General features: G+C 40.7%; 1 protein-coding gene across 5 annotated transcripts in view; it reads right to left on the bottom strand.

The window, feature by feature from the left end:
* Window positions 1-18,533, bottom strand: part of smad10a (SMAD family member 10a) — a 38,755-nt gene that overhangs the window by 7,293 nt on the left and 12,929 nt on the right. For 3 of the 5 annotated variants that reach the window (XM_038725076.1, XM_038725073.1, XM_038725072.1), the window contains exons 4-11: window positions 14,015-14,189; window positions 12,757-12,780; window positions 10,481-10,693; window positions 8,216-8,473; window positions 7,437-7,538; window positions 5,822-5,875; window positions 4,273-4,456; window positions 12-180 (exon numbers count right to left, since the gene is read on the bottom strand). In XM_038725076.1, the coding sequence (XP_038581004.1) occupies window positions 12-180; window positions 4,273-4,456; window positions 5,822-5,875; window positions 7,437-7,538; window positions 8,216-8,473; window positions 10,481-10,693; window positions 12,757-12,780; window positions 14,015-14,189 (1,179 nt within the window). The remainder of the gene's footprint in view (window positions 1-11; window positions 181-4,272; window positions 4,457-5,821; window positions 5,876-7,436; window positions 7,539-8,215; window positions 8,474-10,480; window positions 10,694-12,756; window positions 12,781-14,014; window positions 14,190-18,533) is intronic. The other 2 variants (XM_038725075.1, XM_038725074.1) reach the window with 2 other exon arrangements.

The following is an 18,533-nucleotide window of genomic DNA, read 5'->3' as shown; positions in this document are numbered from 1 at the left end:
TGGATTCATACCTTGATGTAGGCTCCAGGGTAGATCTTGTGCACAGCGTCGCCTGGTGCCCGGCCTGCCTCCCTGTCGAGGTAGTAGCTCTGTACAAACACGGCATGGTCGCTCATACAGCGCATCCACACATCGCCCTCACCACGACACTCTAATTGCACGCCTTTACCAATGTGTAACCTGGAATACACAGGAACAACCATTAGGACAATTCAATTCAATTCAATTTTATTTATATAGCACCAAATCCCAACAACATTTATCTCACAGTGCTTCTCATAAAAGAGCAGGTCTAGACCGTACTCTATGATGGTATTTACAGAAACCCAACAGTTCCCACCAAGAGCAGCACTAGGAGACAGAGGCAAGGAAAAACTTCCTTTTAAGAGGCAGAACCCTCGAGCAGAACCATGGCTCAGGGTGGGCGGCCATCTGCCTCGACCGGTTGGTGGTGAGGAAGAGAGAGAGAGGGAGATAGAGAAAGGGCGAGAGAGAGATAGTCATAACGAGGGAGAGAGGGATGGGGGTTAGCAGCCTACACAATGTACACACAGAGGTATAGACAGTAAAGGTAATGCTGGTAGACTGAATGAATAATGGTACAGATATTTATAGTAATGTTAATGATGATAATAACAATAGGACTAGTAACAATAATTGTAGCAGCAGCTGACTCGCAACCACAGATCCAGACACCACAGCTCCAGAACCAGAAACACCTGCAGGAAGTCATAAGAGGAGAGAGGAGAGGGATGAGAAAGCACAAGACTACGGGAAAGGGAAGAAGTCAAGTTAGTAACATGCATTAATGGGATGAGGTTGCATACAGAGGGAGAGAAAGAGGAGGAGAGAGGAGCTCAGTGCGTCATGGGAAATCCCCCGGCAGTCTAGGCCTATAGCAGTTTAACTCACCTGAGCGAGTCCTAACTATAAGCTTTATCAAAGAGGAAAGTCTTCAGCCTACTTTTAAATGTGGAGATGGTGTCTGCCTCCTGAACCCAAACTGGAACCTGGTTCCACAGGAGAGGAGCTTGATACTTTTGGAGACTCTAGGAACCACAAGTAACCCTGCATTCTGGGAGCGCAGTGCTCTGGTGGGGTAGTAAGGTACTCTGAGCTCTTTAAGATAAGATGGTGCCTGACCATTAAGAGCTTTGTAGGTGAGAAGAAGGAAGCAAATGCAGAGAAGCTAAGACAGGAGAAATATGATCTCTTTTCCTTGTTCCTGTCAGAACACGTGCTGCAGCATTCTGGATCAGCTGAAGAGTCATAAGCCGCATTTCAACCAGAAGTACCAGGGATCTAAGTCCCTAGATCTCTTTTCAAGGAACTAAAAGGTTCCTTCAGTCCACTGTTGTGTGCGTTTCCACTGTGGTCTAAAGACCTGCGAAGGTTAGGCAAAGTAACCGGCTGTAGGCCTGTACGCCGTACAAAGTGGTGCACAGGCATAATTTTTTGTAACCACTATCCATGAGCAAAATTTATAAATGAACATCAGATTTGATTGGAATATAATGACAAACTATAGGCTTTGCGTGACCATTAAAAACAGCTTTTTAGTGTGGACGTATAATTAAGAGACATGCGATAAAGTTTGTTACAAATTTAATTAAATTGGATAAAGCCATAAAGTTCTTAAAATAACTTCAGCACAGAGAATGCAACACAAAAATGAAATTGCGACCGTTTGGAAGATTGTTACAACATTTCCAGCTGACAAGAGCTGCAGACCAGCTGTAGCACTCGTCTGTGGTCACGTCAGAGGAACATTGTGTGAACCATGTTTAACAAGCTTAACAAGCTTTAATTACCTGCTGTAATCAGCTGTTACGCTTGTTTTGGACAGAAGGAGACCGACTTCAGCTCTGTGTAAAAACTTTCTGACTGATGAAATCCCCCCGATCAGGGACTTTTTTGGGGGTAAAATGAAGACCCCAGAACTACATTTAGACCCTGGTCCCTCCGGTGGAAACGCAGCGAGTTCCTCCAAAGGTTCGGGGTATAGTTCCTTTGGTCGAAACACAGCTTTAATGGACTTTTTCAGCCTGATAATAGGGAATTGCAGTAATCCAGCCTAGAAGTAACAAATGCATGGACTAGTTTTTCTGCATCATTTTTAGACAGGATGTTCCTGATTTTTGCTTTCCTTGAAATTTGCTTAATGTGAGAGTTAAACGACATGTCCTGATCAAAGATAACTCCAAGATTCCTCACAGTGGTGCTGAAGGGCAGGGCGATGCCATCCAGAGTAACTATATCTTCAGATAATGCGTCACGGAGGTGCTTGGGCCCCAGTACAATGATTTCAGTTTTATCTGAGTTTAACATTAGAAAATTACAGGTCATCCAGGTTTTAACATCCTGAAGGCACATTTGTAGTTTATCTAACTGATGAGTTTCATGTAGCTTGATCGATAGATATAATTGAGTATCATCTGCATAACAATGAAGGTTTATGGAGTGTTTCCTGATAATATTGCCTAAAGGAAGCAAATATAAAGTGAACAGGATTGGTCCCAGCACAGATCCTTGTGGAACTCCATGACAATCAGATGGGAAACAATCAGTTGTGCTTCTACTCCTTCTTTGTAAAACATGACTATTACTATTATCTTTTGAAAAGAGATGAGATGTTAGTAAGTGCTAGCATTGGAGGTGGAGGTGGTTTTTTAGCTTGCGGTGGACCATGTGCAGTGACTCTGCTGTCCTGACTTCAGCGGGCAATCTATTCACCACTGTGGAGCGACAACAACAAAGAAAAGCCCAGGGGATTTCAGACAGGGATGATAGAGATGTGCTGATCAGGTGGGTGCGGAAGAGAAGGACACTTTTACCCAGTGTAGCCTGTAGTCCCTTACTGGTCAAATTAATGTAATGTACTTTTACATAATGGCTTTCGGTTTTACTCAATTCAAATCAATTTTATATCACTTTATACAGAAGTGATCTCATTGCACTTTTCATATAGAGCAGGTCTAGATGGTAAATGTAAATGGACTATCGCCTTTCTATTCTTCTGACCACTCGAAGAACTTTACACTACATGTCACATTCCAGTCCAACCGAATTTTCAGAATTCAAAAGTGAGGCACAGATCAGTCTTTATATGTATGACAGACAATATTTGAATATTATTATTTTTTAAAGTAATGCCCTTGTATTTTTTTTTGTTTCTTTGGGAAAGCGTTTTGTGTTCTATGCTTGGCTTTTTTCTTATGAATTATGTTTTAGCCACTGCTGCCTGAACACCAATTACTGAACAGCCTCAACAAAAATAATTTAACCTACTGACAATCACGATGCCTGCTTAATGTCGTGATGTCTGTCAGCCATCGCTGATCATCTATCGGCCCAACCCTACTGGGCTCCCATTCATTGTTTTGACAATGCTGTTCATTCTTATCCAACTTTCTCAACAATATCCAACACATTTGAAACCAATGCTTCTAGCCAGAGTTGAAACACAAACCTTAAACCGTTAACATTTAAAACATGTTAATCTATTACTCTATAAACCTAATCAAAACTACCACAGTTAGCAGCCAGCAGTGACTAATATTTACCTTTGGAGGATAATGCAACTTACATTATTTAGAGTTTCGGTCACTTGAATTAATGTCATCCAACCTATGCAACATGTGATGTAACTCAGGGGTGTGTTCACGACATTCGCAATATAATGTTAAAATAATTACACAAGATTTGCCAAGACATTTGACTTTTCTCTCATTTTCCATGTGTTTTCCATGACTAGAAAATTGGTCAATTGTTTTCCAGGTTTTCCAGGTGGGAGTGGGAACCCTGTATATTGTTGGATGGTTTGGTTGGACCATCCAAAATCCGAAAGACACTGCAATGCAGTTCAACAACATTACAGGATAAAACCTGAAAACATACTGTGAGCTGAATAAATACCTATCTCTGACACTGTGACCTATCTATGTGCCATATTTAGGCCACAGTCAGGACAAAAGAAATGAGACCTGTTGAGAATATAGTTGTAGAATTTGAAAAAAGGCTGAATGTTATGAGAACAAAATAATAAATAACACTTTTATGGGGAAAATAGACACAATGCACTCTGTCTCAGCTTTTGCAGTGTTACTCTATTGAAATACATTGGAGTGTTCTGTTATTTTCCCCTGTATTTACAGGCAGGACAAAAGGCCATAGACCCACCACATCCTAACAGTTATGCAGTATTGCAGTAAAAGGATGTGTTGTCTGTAGTCATTATCATGCCATCTCATATGTTTGTCTTTATTCACACACCTGGCTCTCTCACTGGCATCTGTGCGGTGGACATTACTCAGCTGGCCAAGGCAGAAGCGGTCGCCTCCCGAAGGGTCAACATAACCATCCACGGTCACTACAGGGCAGCTGGAGGGCACCTTGAACATCTCACCCACCTGAACGTCCATTTCAAAGTAGGAGATAGAGCACCAAAATTCTGGTCCTGCAATGAAAACAGAGCACACTGTGTGATGGACTGGCAGTTGACACCACTCTGGCCTGTTTTTCAGCATTATGCCCCAAACAAATGCAGTATATTCAACAAATAGATGTTTGCAGGGTGAATCTCTCCCTATTAAATATGCATTTAAGGCAAGACACGGCAGGCACCATTGTTTTATCATGCACTGGTCAAGATTGAGATTTTGGGCTATTTTGCTTCCATAACATCTTCTTTCACACTAGTGGAAAGAAAACATACATTCACATTTAGTTGTTTATTTTACCAGTTTTGTCTATTTGCATTTGTAGATTTCTCCTAAATTTACTAAAAGTTAGTATTCTAACGCCATGACTGGTATCATTGTAAATGCTCTGTATTTGTATAGCGCCTTTACACTACATCTGCATTCACCATTCACACACTGAGCCTAAGTTTCTCAAACAGAAGCTAACATTCACACACTGGAACAGCCACCAGGGGCAATTCGGTATCTTGCCCAAGGACACTTCAACATGCAGGAAGGGATTGAACCACCAGGGATTGAACCACCGACCTTCCAATTAACAGGCAACCTGCTCTACCTCCTGAGCTACAGCCAAAGCCATGTAAAGCTGTCTCTTTGACAACGTGATTAGTTTGGATGCGACATGGCTTACTTTGACACTTCCTAATTTAGCTTTCTGCTGTTGGCTATACTAGTAACTAAAATTCAAGTACTAATATCTAATAAATTGTTACTAGTAAAACAGCAATAGTTACCTGTATCTAATGGAATAGTTACCAGTAACTAACAAATAAGTACTAGAAGCTTTTAAGTAGCAACAATAAGTTTTAAAGAATAAATGTTAAATTGGCTTGCCATAATATATAACTGATACACACTCTACTGTAGGAGTAGGCAACATTGACCTGATAATGCTGACAGAGGATCAACTCGTGTGTGTCTCTGAGCTCTACAGTCACATTGTTTCAGGAAAGACAACTGTGCGTTTGTAAGATCTCGGGCTGATTGCAACAAAATACCAGAAAGGTTAAAGGTCTGATGCAGCATTAATCATGAACCTTACATCCTACAGTGGATAAGTTCTAACATGCCAATGTTTACAGAAATGAAATATTCTGTCTACACCTGCTGGCATCCACCTGTTCACTGTCTGCACAGACAAGCAGGATGGAAATACTGATGACACTATGACACTTAACACAAGACCTCATACTCACCAAGCCCAGAGGATCATTCTCTGATTACTCTTTCTTACAACAATATTCAGCAACTGTATAGCAAGCCATACTGCAGGAACAGTTAAAGGTCTTGATATGCACAACACGGTTAAGATCAATTGTGACAGTGTAATCATCTCTAACCTGGATGATTGGACACAGAAGGCGGGAAAGAGGTTGAGCCATGATGCTGAGACCCTGAAAAGCAGAGGTATGAGAAGATTAGTGTGAAGCACTAATAGTCCAAATAAGGGCTGTACCAAAGCTGGACCTGATGTGGAAATGTGGTCGTGGTGTGGGAGGAAGCATGCATGTTTACAAAACACAGGCTTTAGGAATTATAAAAGCATTTTCTTATCTTTGCATTAGCACTTTGGTGCGACACATGCCATTGAAAAGTTCCGACTTTGATTACTCCTCATGGTAGAATCAAAAAGACATGGTAGCAGACAGCACAGCACAAGAAATGATAAGAAAACAATCCCCAGATAATTCCAGTTCAGACTCTTCTGAAAACACTGCTGATGATTAGATTGTGATACTACCAGTAGGGGGCACCAACTGTGGAAATGTTTAAAATCCTTCACATTGTGCCTTAAACAAGCAGCAACCTCCAGCTTTCACAACTGAAGCCAATGCGGAAGTAACTTAAACCTGCATTCTCTCTCTTTGCAAGCAGGGGGCGAGAAGAAGTGCGATTGTATAGATATCTATGAGAAAATGGGCTACTGCTCAGCTGATTTATTACAGTAAACACTTTCCTAATGCGTTTATGGTCTCGGTCGCTAATTTAGTACATTATGGTCCCATTTAGAGGAACATAGACCAAAAAGCAGAGAGTGCTTTAGGGTGGGGCTACCTTGTGATTGACAAGTCGCTACCATGGAAAGCTATCAATCAGGATAGAGGCAACTGGAATTAACTGCACTATATACATTTAACCAGTGCTGTTAATGTAGAATCAGGCATGTAATTTTTCAGTAATTACAGGCTTAGTTTTAAACTTTTGTTAGCCAAAATTAGCATCCCAATTACAAAAGATCTAACGTGAATTATGGATGCACCTTGTTAACCAAGCTTGCTAGCGCCACCATGTCATCCAAATATAGTCACGTCCGATGCCTGGTTCCAAAAAACCTAGATGGCGGCATTCAAACTGCGGCATTCAAACTCAAGGCTTCAAAACGGTCCACAAACCATCGGGTGACTACGTCCACCTCTTTTAAACAGTCTGTGGCTTTAAACCAAAAGCATCCGCCGCTCTCAGTGTCACTCATCTGACTGATAGCTTCCTGATACTAAGAATAGAATGAAATAATTCTTAGCAATGCAGTACACTGATGAATGGTGTGATTATTTCACAATGTAACTATAGTTAGACTTTGTGTACTAGCATTTGTTCCCACACAAACACGTGATTAGACCTTTGTGCTTTTAAATGCATATTTCCCTGGGAGAGAGCAACTCATAGAATGTATTTTAACCTTTGGCAATATTGATGTTTGACATTCATGCCAATAAAGCTGAATTGAATGGAATTAAATTGAATGGACCTATTTAAATCACAGAAATCCCACATTTTTACAGCCTAGAAATTAATATTATAGAACATTATACTGTGTACACAATCAAAGTCTATCCTCTAAAAATGAAAGGCATGATGTCAAATACCAAAAAGAACCCTTCAGAAGGAGCTGTGTAGGAATCACATGTGAAATCTCTTTTTTGGAAGAGACACAGCGTTTGAAGCATATCTTACAGTGGTGGTTTGAATGATGCAGGGGAGGTTGTTGGTGAATACGCCCGTTCTGTTGGGGTCCTACAGGAGTGTAGGAGGCTGTGCTGCTGCCTGTCCAAACTGCTGAATTACAGGAAAGTACAGAATGATCAGTGTGACTACGTCTCTATAACTACTAATCTCTCAATATATGATTATCATTCTCTGACCACAAGAAAGCACACCACCCACCTGGCCTAAATAACGCTTGACAAAACCAACCCTGATTTACTGATGTACTGGTACTACTAATGGTGATGACTTAATAAAAAAGAAACAAAGTCAAGATTCAATTTTACATGGCACTGAATATTGGGTGATTGAATTTTAGGTGCTCATCCTTCATCACACCTCAACACTGCCTATAAGATGCAGATACCTCCAGAGTAATCCAGTTAACCTATGAGCTCTTACTGCTGGAAGAAAAGAAATGTCCTCTGTCATCTTTAAATATGTTTATGTCTCTCCCATAACTCAACACATTTACACTAGTAAAAAATGTTTATGTCACTAATTCATTTTCCCTGTTCATAAAAACAAATAATCTAGACTATGCAATGTAGTCCAGCCCTGCAGCTCTGCAATAAATGCTGCCTGTGTGATTATTATCCCATTATTTGTGTTCCTATACATGCTTTTAGTTCAAAAGGCAATTGTTTAAGCTTCCCATTCTCTGGTAAGCAAAACAAAGTATTGATTTTAAACAATATCCACGTATGTCTGAGTGCACATGCATGCATGTTCTGTATGTGTGAATTTACTGTGGAAGGCAGCCGGGCTCTGAGAGAGTTTATTGCTGCTGTATCCGTTCTGTCCATGCGAGTGAGAAGGAGGTAGGGAGGTTTGCTGTGGGTGGGGAGTCTGCGAGGGTTGCTGGGCAGCCTGTTGCTGAGGAGAGGGTTGGGTTGGGGTCGGAGGTCGTGGTGCAGGAGTCATGACTTGCGCGTGTGGAGATGCAGTTTGGAGACGGGTGTCGCCGTGACCACCCTGCAGTGGTAGCATGGAGCCAGAACCGGCCACTGGAAGGAGAGCAGAGCAACACATCAGGCCCGACTTCAACTCTCTGACTACATTCAAATAAAGTAGCTACAGCTGTCACAAGTTTTCAGCTCATGTTGTTTTCAGTACACAACCTGCAATGTAAAAGCGTGAGCAATTTCTCCCAGCTCACACAAGTTATTTATCTGCTACGTTCCCAAAAGAATGTAAAAAGACTAGAATTTGACCACTACATGTCACATTCACCCCTCTCACACACATTCATACACTGATGGCATGTAAAGTGCCAACTGCTCATCAGAAAGAAACTAATCATTACCACACAGCAACGTGGGGTTCAGTGTCTCGCCCAAGGACACTTCAACATGCAGACCGGAGAGGCGGGTATCGTACCGCGACCTTCTGTTTAGTGGATGACCCGCTCTAACTCCTGCTCCCCCGCCAATATCAGGGTATATACAGGAATCCTGAAGTAAAATTCAATACCTTTTAAGACCTTTTTCAAGACTAGTTCAATATATTTTCAGACCACTGCACCATTTTGAGCTGTAACTGGTTAAATCAGCCATTGTGGAGTTTTTAAAAAGAAATTGAAAATGAAATGTATTAAATCACATCTGTATTGCCAATGTAGTATTCAAACAGTAAACTCCAATCATATATACCAGTAAAACTAAGGAGTTGGTAATCTCCAGGAATAACATCCCACTTTGCCTAAACACAATGACCGTCCTGACATTGTGGAGAACTTTAAATACTTTACTTGATAGTAGATTGAATTTTACAGCAAACTCTGAGTATATCTATAAAAAGGCTATGCAACGTATGTATTTGTTAAGGAAGCTGAACAGCAAGTCTAGTGGAGAGTGTTCTCACGTACAACATATTAACATGTTATGGTAATCTTGGGGCTAAGAATAGGTCCAAATTGACTAAGATTGTGAATATGGCTGGGAGAGTGAGATATATACGCTGCATATACCACTGCAGACAGAAAGCACAGCAAATTGTGGGTGATTCTACACCCCCCCTTTTTGCTGAATTTGACAAGCTCCCCTCAGGAAGACGTTATAGGGTACCCAGGGCAACAAAAAACCTTTTTTAAAACTCTTTTATCCCTCGCGCAATTGTTTTGATAAATTCACAAGACATAACCGGCCTAATGGAAGCTCCTATTAGTATTGGTTTTTGTGTTTAAATGTACAGGTTGTATGTGTCCTGTGTTATGTGTATTTGATGTTTTTAATGTTTTTCAAATGAACCTGGTGAAGCCAAAGACAAGTTTCCAGAAATGGATAATAAAGATTTATCTTATCTTATCTTATGTGTGAATGGGTTGTAACCTCACCTAAAAATTGAGGCATTCACCAACTTTCTCAGTTGCCTATAACAGCCTGTACAGGCCTACTGTTTTCTAAGTGAAGGACTGGTTCCAAAAGTTTGGAAAGTTTGCTGTAGGACATCAAACTGTAGGACTGGATGTCCCACCCCATCCAGGCTGTGATTGGTCTGTTTATGAAAATAAAATCCTGGTGCTAACTTTTGAACAATTAGCAGTGGGGGGTGCGGGGTGGTGGAAGATTATGGCAGGTTATAATGTCTTTACTCAAACACTGTGCTCGTAAATAATTTTATTTACTTTTAAATATACTTTAAATACAGTGGAGCCCTGAGCCAACACAGAAAAATTCCACAATCGCTACACTCTGCCTATCTAGTTTCTTTGGCTATGCAATATTAATAAATACGTCAACCCACAATTTAAGCATTCAAACTCTTTGGAAAAACAAACATTGAATTTTTTTTTTTTTTCAAATTTAGTACCTCGTAAAAAAATTATCAAAGAAGATTATGACTTTTTAAAAAGTTTTTAAGGGCCTTAATTTCTGCAAAATAGAATTTTTACCTTTTAATACTTTTTAAGACCCTGCACACACAATGTACATTGGTCAAACATAATAAGCACATCAGATAATGAGTCAGTTAGGCACTCAATAATGAATACAGACATCAGATAATGAACTGACCTTTGGGTGAGACAGGCAAGTTAGTGTATCTGGTGACGGGTGGGGGTCCATGGGGCTCAGAAGACAGCTGTGAGGGAGGTAATGGCTGGCCATAGTGATCTGGAGGAGGCAGCTTCAGGGCCACTTGGTGGTCAGACAGAGGCATGCCAGGTGGGAGGTCCATCTGTATACAGTCATGGATGTATTCCTCTTTGATCAGCCCACCTGGTGCTGCTACAGAAGGCAGAAGGAGGTCAGCTAAGTGTTCTACACTGTACAATCACTACAGCGTACTGCATCTGAAGGCAAGACTTCTTGACAGTGATATTATTTGGGACATATCCTTACTAAATCAAGTAATCAGAGCATTTGAATACAAACAGCAGGCCCTTGAATAGCACTGGTGTTCAGGCAATTACCATTCCAACAGTCAAATAAAAAAAGGCCATTGTTGGTTATTTATAGTCTAGTGTGCAGGACTTGTACATTCCATTAAGACTGGAGTGAAAACAGCCATGCAGCGCTATCAGTTGCTTCTGCCAGTTGGCCACTGTGAAACATCATGAGAGAGACATCATGGTACATGTATGTATTTCTGATGATTAGCCTTTATTATTACAAACATTTTGATATATAGGGAAGTAGGTGGAACATATCCTACTTTGAAAAACATTTTCATCAACTACACAATAAATGTCCTAACTGTTTGGATTCAAATGGTGACATGCTTAGAATGGCAATTCAGTTCCCTGCTGAGCTTAGCCGTTTCCAAACATGTTATATGTATGACTGCTGGCTTCAACTGTCACTCACAGTGATGGCGTATTGTCATTAATAAAACATGCAGTAGGGGTCCGTTACATAAATATTTCTAATGACTTTATTCGACATGACAGGACCATTAAATAATGCCACAATGTTTGGGGCTATTTGTGGCCTGACCCACAGGGGGGAACTGTCCCTGCTGCAGAACAGCACTGAGATGGAAAATAATGTGTTCTGTTCTCACAAGATGCATCGCTGATGGATTTTACATATTAAATTAAATTAAACATATTTTGCCATTGAAGTCTTAATTAATGACCATGGGGAAAGTAAAGAAATCTTCCTCCTTCTTTTCTGCTGCCTATTGTATAATATCCGACACAAGCATAGAACAACGTTGACTTCTCATTTCCCTACATGCTATGATTTTAATTTTATGTATCTCCTTTTTCCTGCACCACAGTTTGTTATTTTCTTTGTGCATAAAGTTTGATAGTATTTAACCTTAGTCTTGATGTTCTGACAGCATTCAGTTCAGACTTGACCTTAGTAGGTCCGACCGAGTAAGACTGCAGTCATGACTTATATGAAAGACTCGAGTGCTTATTTACACAAGAGCAACATGCAAACTTGCCGTTAAAACAGACAAAAAATGTATGGTAGAAGCACAAAAATCAAGGACAACTAAATAAATCAACCAAATCTGAACAAGTCAGTAAAATCAGGCATGCAAAACACTCTTATTCTAAGTGCTCCATGTGGGCTATATGTAACCATACAGAGAGCTGAACAACACCGGCTCAAGAAAGGATAAATTAACAATATGTCTGCTACATAGGGCAGGCTAAACGCTCCGCTACTGACAACACTTCAGTGTGAGTTGACGCCAGGCAGAAGACGGACAAAACCGTGGCACAGCGCTTGTGTTGGTTTGGCTGACGCCATTATCCCACGTTTTCCTCTAGTTTCATTTGTTGTTGTAAAATGTACATACCCTCTGACTGGTGAGTAGGAACATAACAGGAGGCACATGGCACTTGTGATTAGTGAGCAAGTCTGTCACACAAGGATGACAACAAAATTAATTTGTAACAGCATGACTGTTTAAAACAGGTCAGATGCTCTGTATAATTAACCTACATTTTTAATGGCAGTGTTCAAGATTGCTAATTGCATTCTTTTAATCGAAATTTCAATTTGAAAACGATTAATAGTTCAGCCCTAGAAGACACTGTCAAACTTGGTGTTTTATGTTGTACAGCCCACATGCCCACTACTTGCTCCCTTAACCTCATACAAGTTCTCTATATAGCAATGACAGCATCTGACATCTGAGCAGAAAACAGGACTAGGTGGAAGCCTAGTACTTGGCTGGACCATGTGTGGTCAATGTACCATATTGTGGCCATATTCTTATACAGATCGTCAGTAGCTGTGTCTATAATGTGAATTCCTGGATATTAACCCCTTAACGCCGATTGTCGCAAATTTGCATCACACCTCTTCCTTTCAGACTGCAGCTGAGAACTCACCTGTATTTTGAAGGCTGAGACCAACTGCCAGAGAAAACACAAAGAACATGAAATCAAGACATTATACAGAAGTAATATGCTCACTCCAACAGGATGAGATGTATCAGGTTTGTTGAGCTATGCTAACAAATATTTCTGATAAAATTAAACACTTTAAGCATATTAAAAGTACGGTCTAGACCTGCTCTATGTATAAAGTGCCCCTAGATAACTTCTGTTATGATTTAGCACAATATAAATCAGTCCCTCCAGTATTTCAAGATTCAACTATTTACACAAAGTCAACAAATCCTCGTGAATTCAGCACAACTTGCAATTTTGACCAATCACCGCAACCTGTCATGGCAGTTTCCGCAAAACGTCATATGTCACCTTGTTAACAAGCACTGTGGTCGAACATAAAAGAAAATTGTCTACTGACAAACACTTTACCACCGCAAAACATGGTTTTGTGGTAGAAACACATGGAGGACGTCAGACAAGGCACATCACTGTGACACAGGCTGTTGCATCCCGGTCTGGCTTGAATATGCAGGGTTAGGGGTAGAGTTTAATTTGCAAAATCCTGGAAGGACTGTTATATGATTCAACTGTAATTCTAAAGTTAATAATATCACATCTACTGTTGCAGTTTTCACTTGTTTCTACAATTTCATCACAAAAAACACCTAAGAATAGGGTTGGGCGATGTCTACAAAATTTCCATCGGAACATGTCTACATTGAAACACTGGGATGGACGCTGACATCGGGGGCACAGGGGCATGTGCGCACGCGCGCGGGGGTGGATAGCGGTCATCTTATGTGCATGTGTTCACTCGCACAGACTTCACTCTTGGTCGCCTATGACGTTACAAGTCGCAGTGGAAATTATACCTGAGGTGTACGCCTCCTGTGTGTCAGTGTGTCTGAGTGTGGGTAAAAGAGAATTCCGAGCAAGGTGCAAAGCATATTTAAAATGTATCATAATAATGTTTGTGGTTATTAAAACCTGCTTTTACAAGGCAGTATTATGTGAAAAATTTAGATTTTTTAGATTTAGATTTTTTTTCGATAGACGATGGCATCGCAACTTTCATCGCACCTTTTTTAGAAAAGCTGCAGCAAAATAATGCATTTTAGACCACAACAATCAATAAAGAGGTCCATGAAAACCTGGAAGGACTGCTTATAGAAATGAAATTAAACTAACTTAGCACAGAAATTGTGAAACCTGTGAAAGTCCAAATCCAAGTTGTTGAAATATGAAGCTGACTTACCAATGCCTGGCGACACCACCCTCTCATAATGGTAGGGGTTGACACACACATTATCATACTTCAGGTCAAAGGCGTATTGGCAGAACTTGACATGCTTAAGTTCATTTTTGTGGAGGTCAGGCCAGCGCCACAGCCGTGCATAAATCACATGAGGAAACCCTTTCCTCCCTGCCACCTGAGGAGAGAGCGCAGCGTCATTACAGTTCCTACACCCTCTGTCACGCTCACTGAATCTACTCCAAAGACAGGCACACCTTTTTAAGCACAGCTGTGGATGCTTCTCTCCAGATGTTTGGATCTGGATCTTTGTCCTCCACAAGATTCAGCCTCTTCTCTCGTCCCACTCTCATTTGTTACAATCCATATACAGTAACTTTATCATCCTGATTACCATACTGTCATTTTACTTTGTTGCTCTATTCTGTACATACAACATCAGAGCCCCACCTTTGAACAATGCATGACAAAACAAATAACCCTGTTTTAAATGAATAGTTAAACATTATGATACTGACTGCAATGTCAAAGGCAATATTAATGCTAAAAGAAAATACGTACTATTCAAAATCTTTGATGATTCATATGCTTTGTCAATGTTCATCAGGTGGCAAATTTGAATTAGTACAACTCAGTGTCATAACAGCACAGAGATGACCCAGATGAAACTAAAACACCACCAGAGTGGTCCCAAAAACTGCACAATAAACTTGCCTTGATGTTATTATAGTGCCACCAAGCAATGGTGGAAATGGGGGTGGGGGGCGCATGGGATCGCTATTGGGAGGGAACAGTGTTCCTGCTTAGATCTGGAATCTTTTCAATGTTCTTTACAGGGGGAAATGGCTTATAACTGTTTAACACTCTAAAGTGTATAAAAATTTGTTCTTTAATCTATGAATGAAAAAACATCTTTGGTGATTATCTTAATTTTACGATAAATACGGTTCCCCCTATAAACCAACAAGGACAAGACAACATTTAACACAGCAACACAACTCTAATAACATAGCTATTAAAATAAGCTCTGCGTGGAAAATTTGCTAAAACTACAGAGAAAAACAAAAAGAGTCTTTTAAAAATATCAGAGAGGGAGCTGCTGCGTGAGAGTTATCTGTAGCAATGATCACAGGCTTTTGATGAAGTCAGAGGGAGTAGCAAGTCAATTGAGATGCAATTTTCTCTAGTGAATTTGTTTCAGCAGTAATCAGGCTACTGAACCAAACTGTGAAAGAGAAAGTTAGCACACTTTTAAAACGTAGAATTGGACAAAAGGTTTTTTTAAACACCAAAATTTTTGAGCTTCCTCAAAAAAAAAACACAGTCTCTGATGAGCCAACTTTAAGATTTTGTGCCCCGTTTTAGGTTTGCCAAAAACTCCTTCACATTTCAATTTCATGGCTACTTCTGGAGGCTGTTTCTCACCTGCCCCTCTCCTGAAGACTCTGATCATCTCTTTAGGTTTTCAATCACCAACTCACAAGATTAGACACCTCCCTCCCATATATATATATGCTGATTCATATCATCTTGTTACTAACCCAGTCACTGTAGTATAGTCTGCAAATTCACATATTCTAAGTCAGTCATCATAAGCAGTACAATTAATTATATAAAAGCAATACAGCAGTCGGGTCAATTGTAGTTAACTAACTGGCTTAGTAAGAGTGGTATTCATTCCTGCCCTGCAAGAAGTCAATAATACAGAAACATCTTTGACCTCCATGACACTTTGTTTGGAACAGCAAATCCTGTCAGCTGTGAAGGATGTGTTCCATCATCATGTGTTAGCATAATAAAAAATCAACTGCCCTTGACTGAAGCACTGGGCCAGTGTCAGATGTGAGCAGTCAGATACAAGGCATATTTTTACAGTGTATGTTTACTGTTGTTTAAAAGATGCTAAATGCATGTGTGAAGGTTTCAATGGTAATTCTAAAATTATTAGTTGAGGATGACTGTGTGCTGGTGGAACGTTCTGGTCTGTTTCATTTCCACATAAAATATTCCAGGTGGATAGTTATTGTGTAGTCATTAAGTTTCACAGACTTTTCAATGAGTAACTGTTTGATGCACACCTCAGTTTGAACTGAAAAATCACAGCGTTTCTGCGTGTGTGTGGGTGTGTATATACATGTAAAGATGGTGCTGGTCATATACAGTGGGTACGGAAAGTATTCAGACCCCTTTAAATTTTTCACTCTTTGTTTCATTGCAGCCATTTTCCAAAAATCAAAAAGGTTCATTTTATTTCTCAGTAATGTACACTCAGCACCCCATCTTGACAGAAAAAAACAGAAATGGAGAAATTTTTGCAAATTTATTAAAAAAGAAAAACTGAAATATCACATGGTCATAAGTATTCAGACCCTTTGCCGTGACACTCATATTTAACTCAGGTGCTGTCTATTTCTTCTGATCATCCTTGAGATGGTTCTACACCTTCACTTGAGTCCAGCTGTGTTTGATTATACTGATTGGACTTGATTAGGAAAGCCACACACCTGTCTATATAAGACCTTACAGCTCACAGTGCATGTCAGAGCAAATGAGAATCATGAGGTCAAAGGAACTGCCTGAAGAGCTCAGAGACAGAATTGTGGCAAGGCACAGATCTGGCCAAGGTTACAAAAAAATTTCTGCTGCACTTAAGGTTCCTAAGCGCACAGTGGCCTCCATAATCCTCAAATGGAAGACGTTTGGGACGACCAGAACCCTTCCTAGAGCTGGCCGTCCGGCCAAACTGAGCTATCGGGGGAGAAGAGCCTTGGTGAGAGAGGTAAAGAAGAACCCAAAGGTCACTGTGGCTGAGCTCCAGAGATGCAGTCGGGAGATGGGAGAAAGTTGTAGTAAGTCAACCATCACTGCAGCAATCCACCAGTCGGGGCTTTATGGCAGAGTGGCCCGACGGAAGCCTCTCCTCAGTGCAAGACACATGAAAGCCCGCATGGAGTTTGCTAAAAAAAACACCTGAAGGACTCCAAGATGGTGATAAATAAGATCCTCTGGTCTGATGAGACCAAGATAGAACTTTTTGGCCTTAATTCTAAGCGGTATGTGTGGAGAAAACCAGGCACTGCTCATCACCTGTCCAATACAGTCTCAACAGTGAAGCATGGTGGTGGCAGCATCATGCTGTGGGGGTGTTTTTCAGCTGCAGGGACAGGACGACTGGTTGCAATCGAGGGAAAGATGAATGCGGCCAAGTACAGGGATATCCTGGACGAAAACCTTTTCCAGAGTGCTCTGGACCTCAGACTGGGCCGAAGGTTTACCTTCCAACAAGACAATGACCCTAAGCACACCGCTAAAATAACGAAGGAGTGGCTTCACAACAACTCCGTGGCTGTTCTTGAATGGCCCAGCCAGAGCCCTGACTTAAACCCAATTGAGCATCTCTGGAGAGACCTGAAAATGGCTGTCCACCAACGTTTACCATCCAACCTGACAGAACTGGAGAGGATCTGTAAGGAGGAATGGCAGAGGATACCCAAATCCAGATGTGAAAAACTTGTTGCATCTTTCCCAAAACGACTCATGGCTGTATTAGATCAAAAGGGTGCTTCTACTAAATACTGAGCAAAGGGTCTGAATACTTATGACCATGTGATATTTCAGTTTTTCTTTTTTAATAAATTTGCAAAAATTTCTACATTTCTGTTTTTTTCTGTCAAGATGGGGTGCTGATTTTTGGAAAATGGCTGCAATGAAACAAAGAGTGAAAAATTTAAAGGGGTCTGAATACTTTCCGTACCCACTGTAATTAGAATATCATCAAAAAGTTGATTTATTTCAGTAATTCCATTCAAAAAGTGAAACTTGTATAATGTATACATTTATTCCACACAGACTGATATATTTCAAGTGTTCATTCCTTTTAATTGTGATGATTATAACTGACAACTAATGAAAACCCCAAAATCAGTATCTCAGAAAATTAGGATATTGTGAAAAGGTTCAATATTGAAGACACCTGGTGCCACACTCTAATCAGCTAATTAACTCACCTGCAAAGGCCTTTAAATGGTCTCTCAGTCTAGTTCTGTAGGCTACACAATCATGGGGAAGACTGCTGACTTGACAGCTGTCCAAAAGACGACCATTGACACCTTGCACAAGGAGGGCAAGACACAAAAGGTCATTGCTAAAGAGGCTTGCTGTTCACAGAGTGTACAAGCAATAGGGATAACCGCACCCTGGAGAGGATTGTGAAACAAATCCCATTCAAAAATGTGGGGGAGATTCACAAAGAGTGGACTGCAGCTGGAGTCAGTGCTTCAAGAACCACCACGCACAGACGTATGCAAGACATGGCTTTCAGCTGTCGTCGCATTCCTTGTGTCAAGCCACTCTTGAACAAGACACAGCGTCAGAAGCGTCTCGCCTGGGCTAAAGACAAAAAGGACTGGACGGCTGCTGAGTGGTCCACAGTTATGTTCTCTGCTGAAAGTAACTTTTGCATTTCCTTTGGAAATCAAGGTCCCAGAGTCTGGAGGAAGAGAGGAGAGGCACAGAATCCACG

Source organism: Micropterus salmoides, unplaced genomic scaffold (genome assembly GCF_014851395.1).
Source record: "Micropterus salmoides isolate LMB-PRFRI ecotype aquatic unplaced genomic scaffold, ASM1485139v1 Ms_hic_scaffold_17, whole genome shotgun sequence".
Classification (NCBI taxonomy): Eukaryota; Metazoa; Chordata; class Actinopteri; order Centrarchiformes; family Centrarchidae; genus Micropterus; species Micropterus salmoides.
The sequence above is the reverse complement of the archived record's forward strand: the minus strand, read 5'-3'. Positions and strand labels throughout refer to the sequence as shown.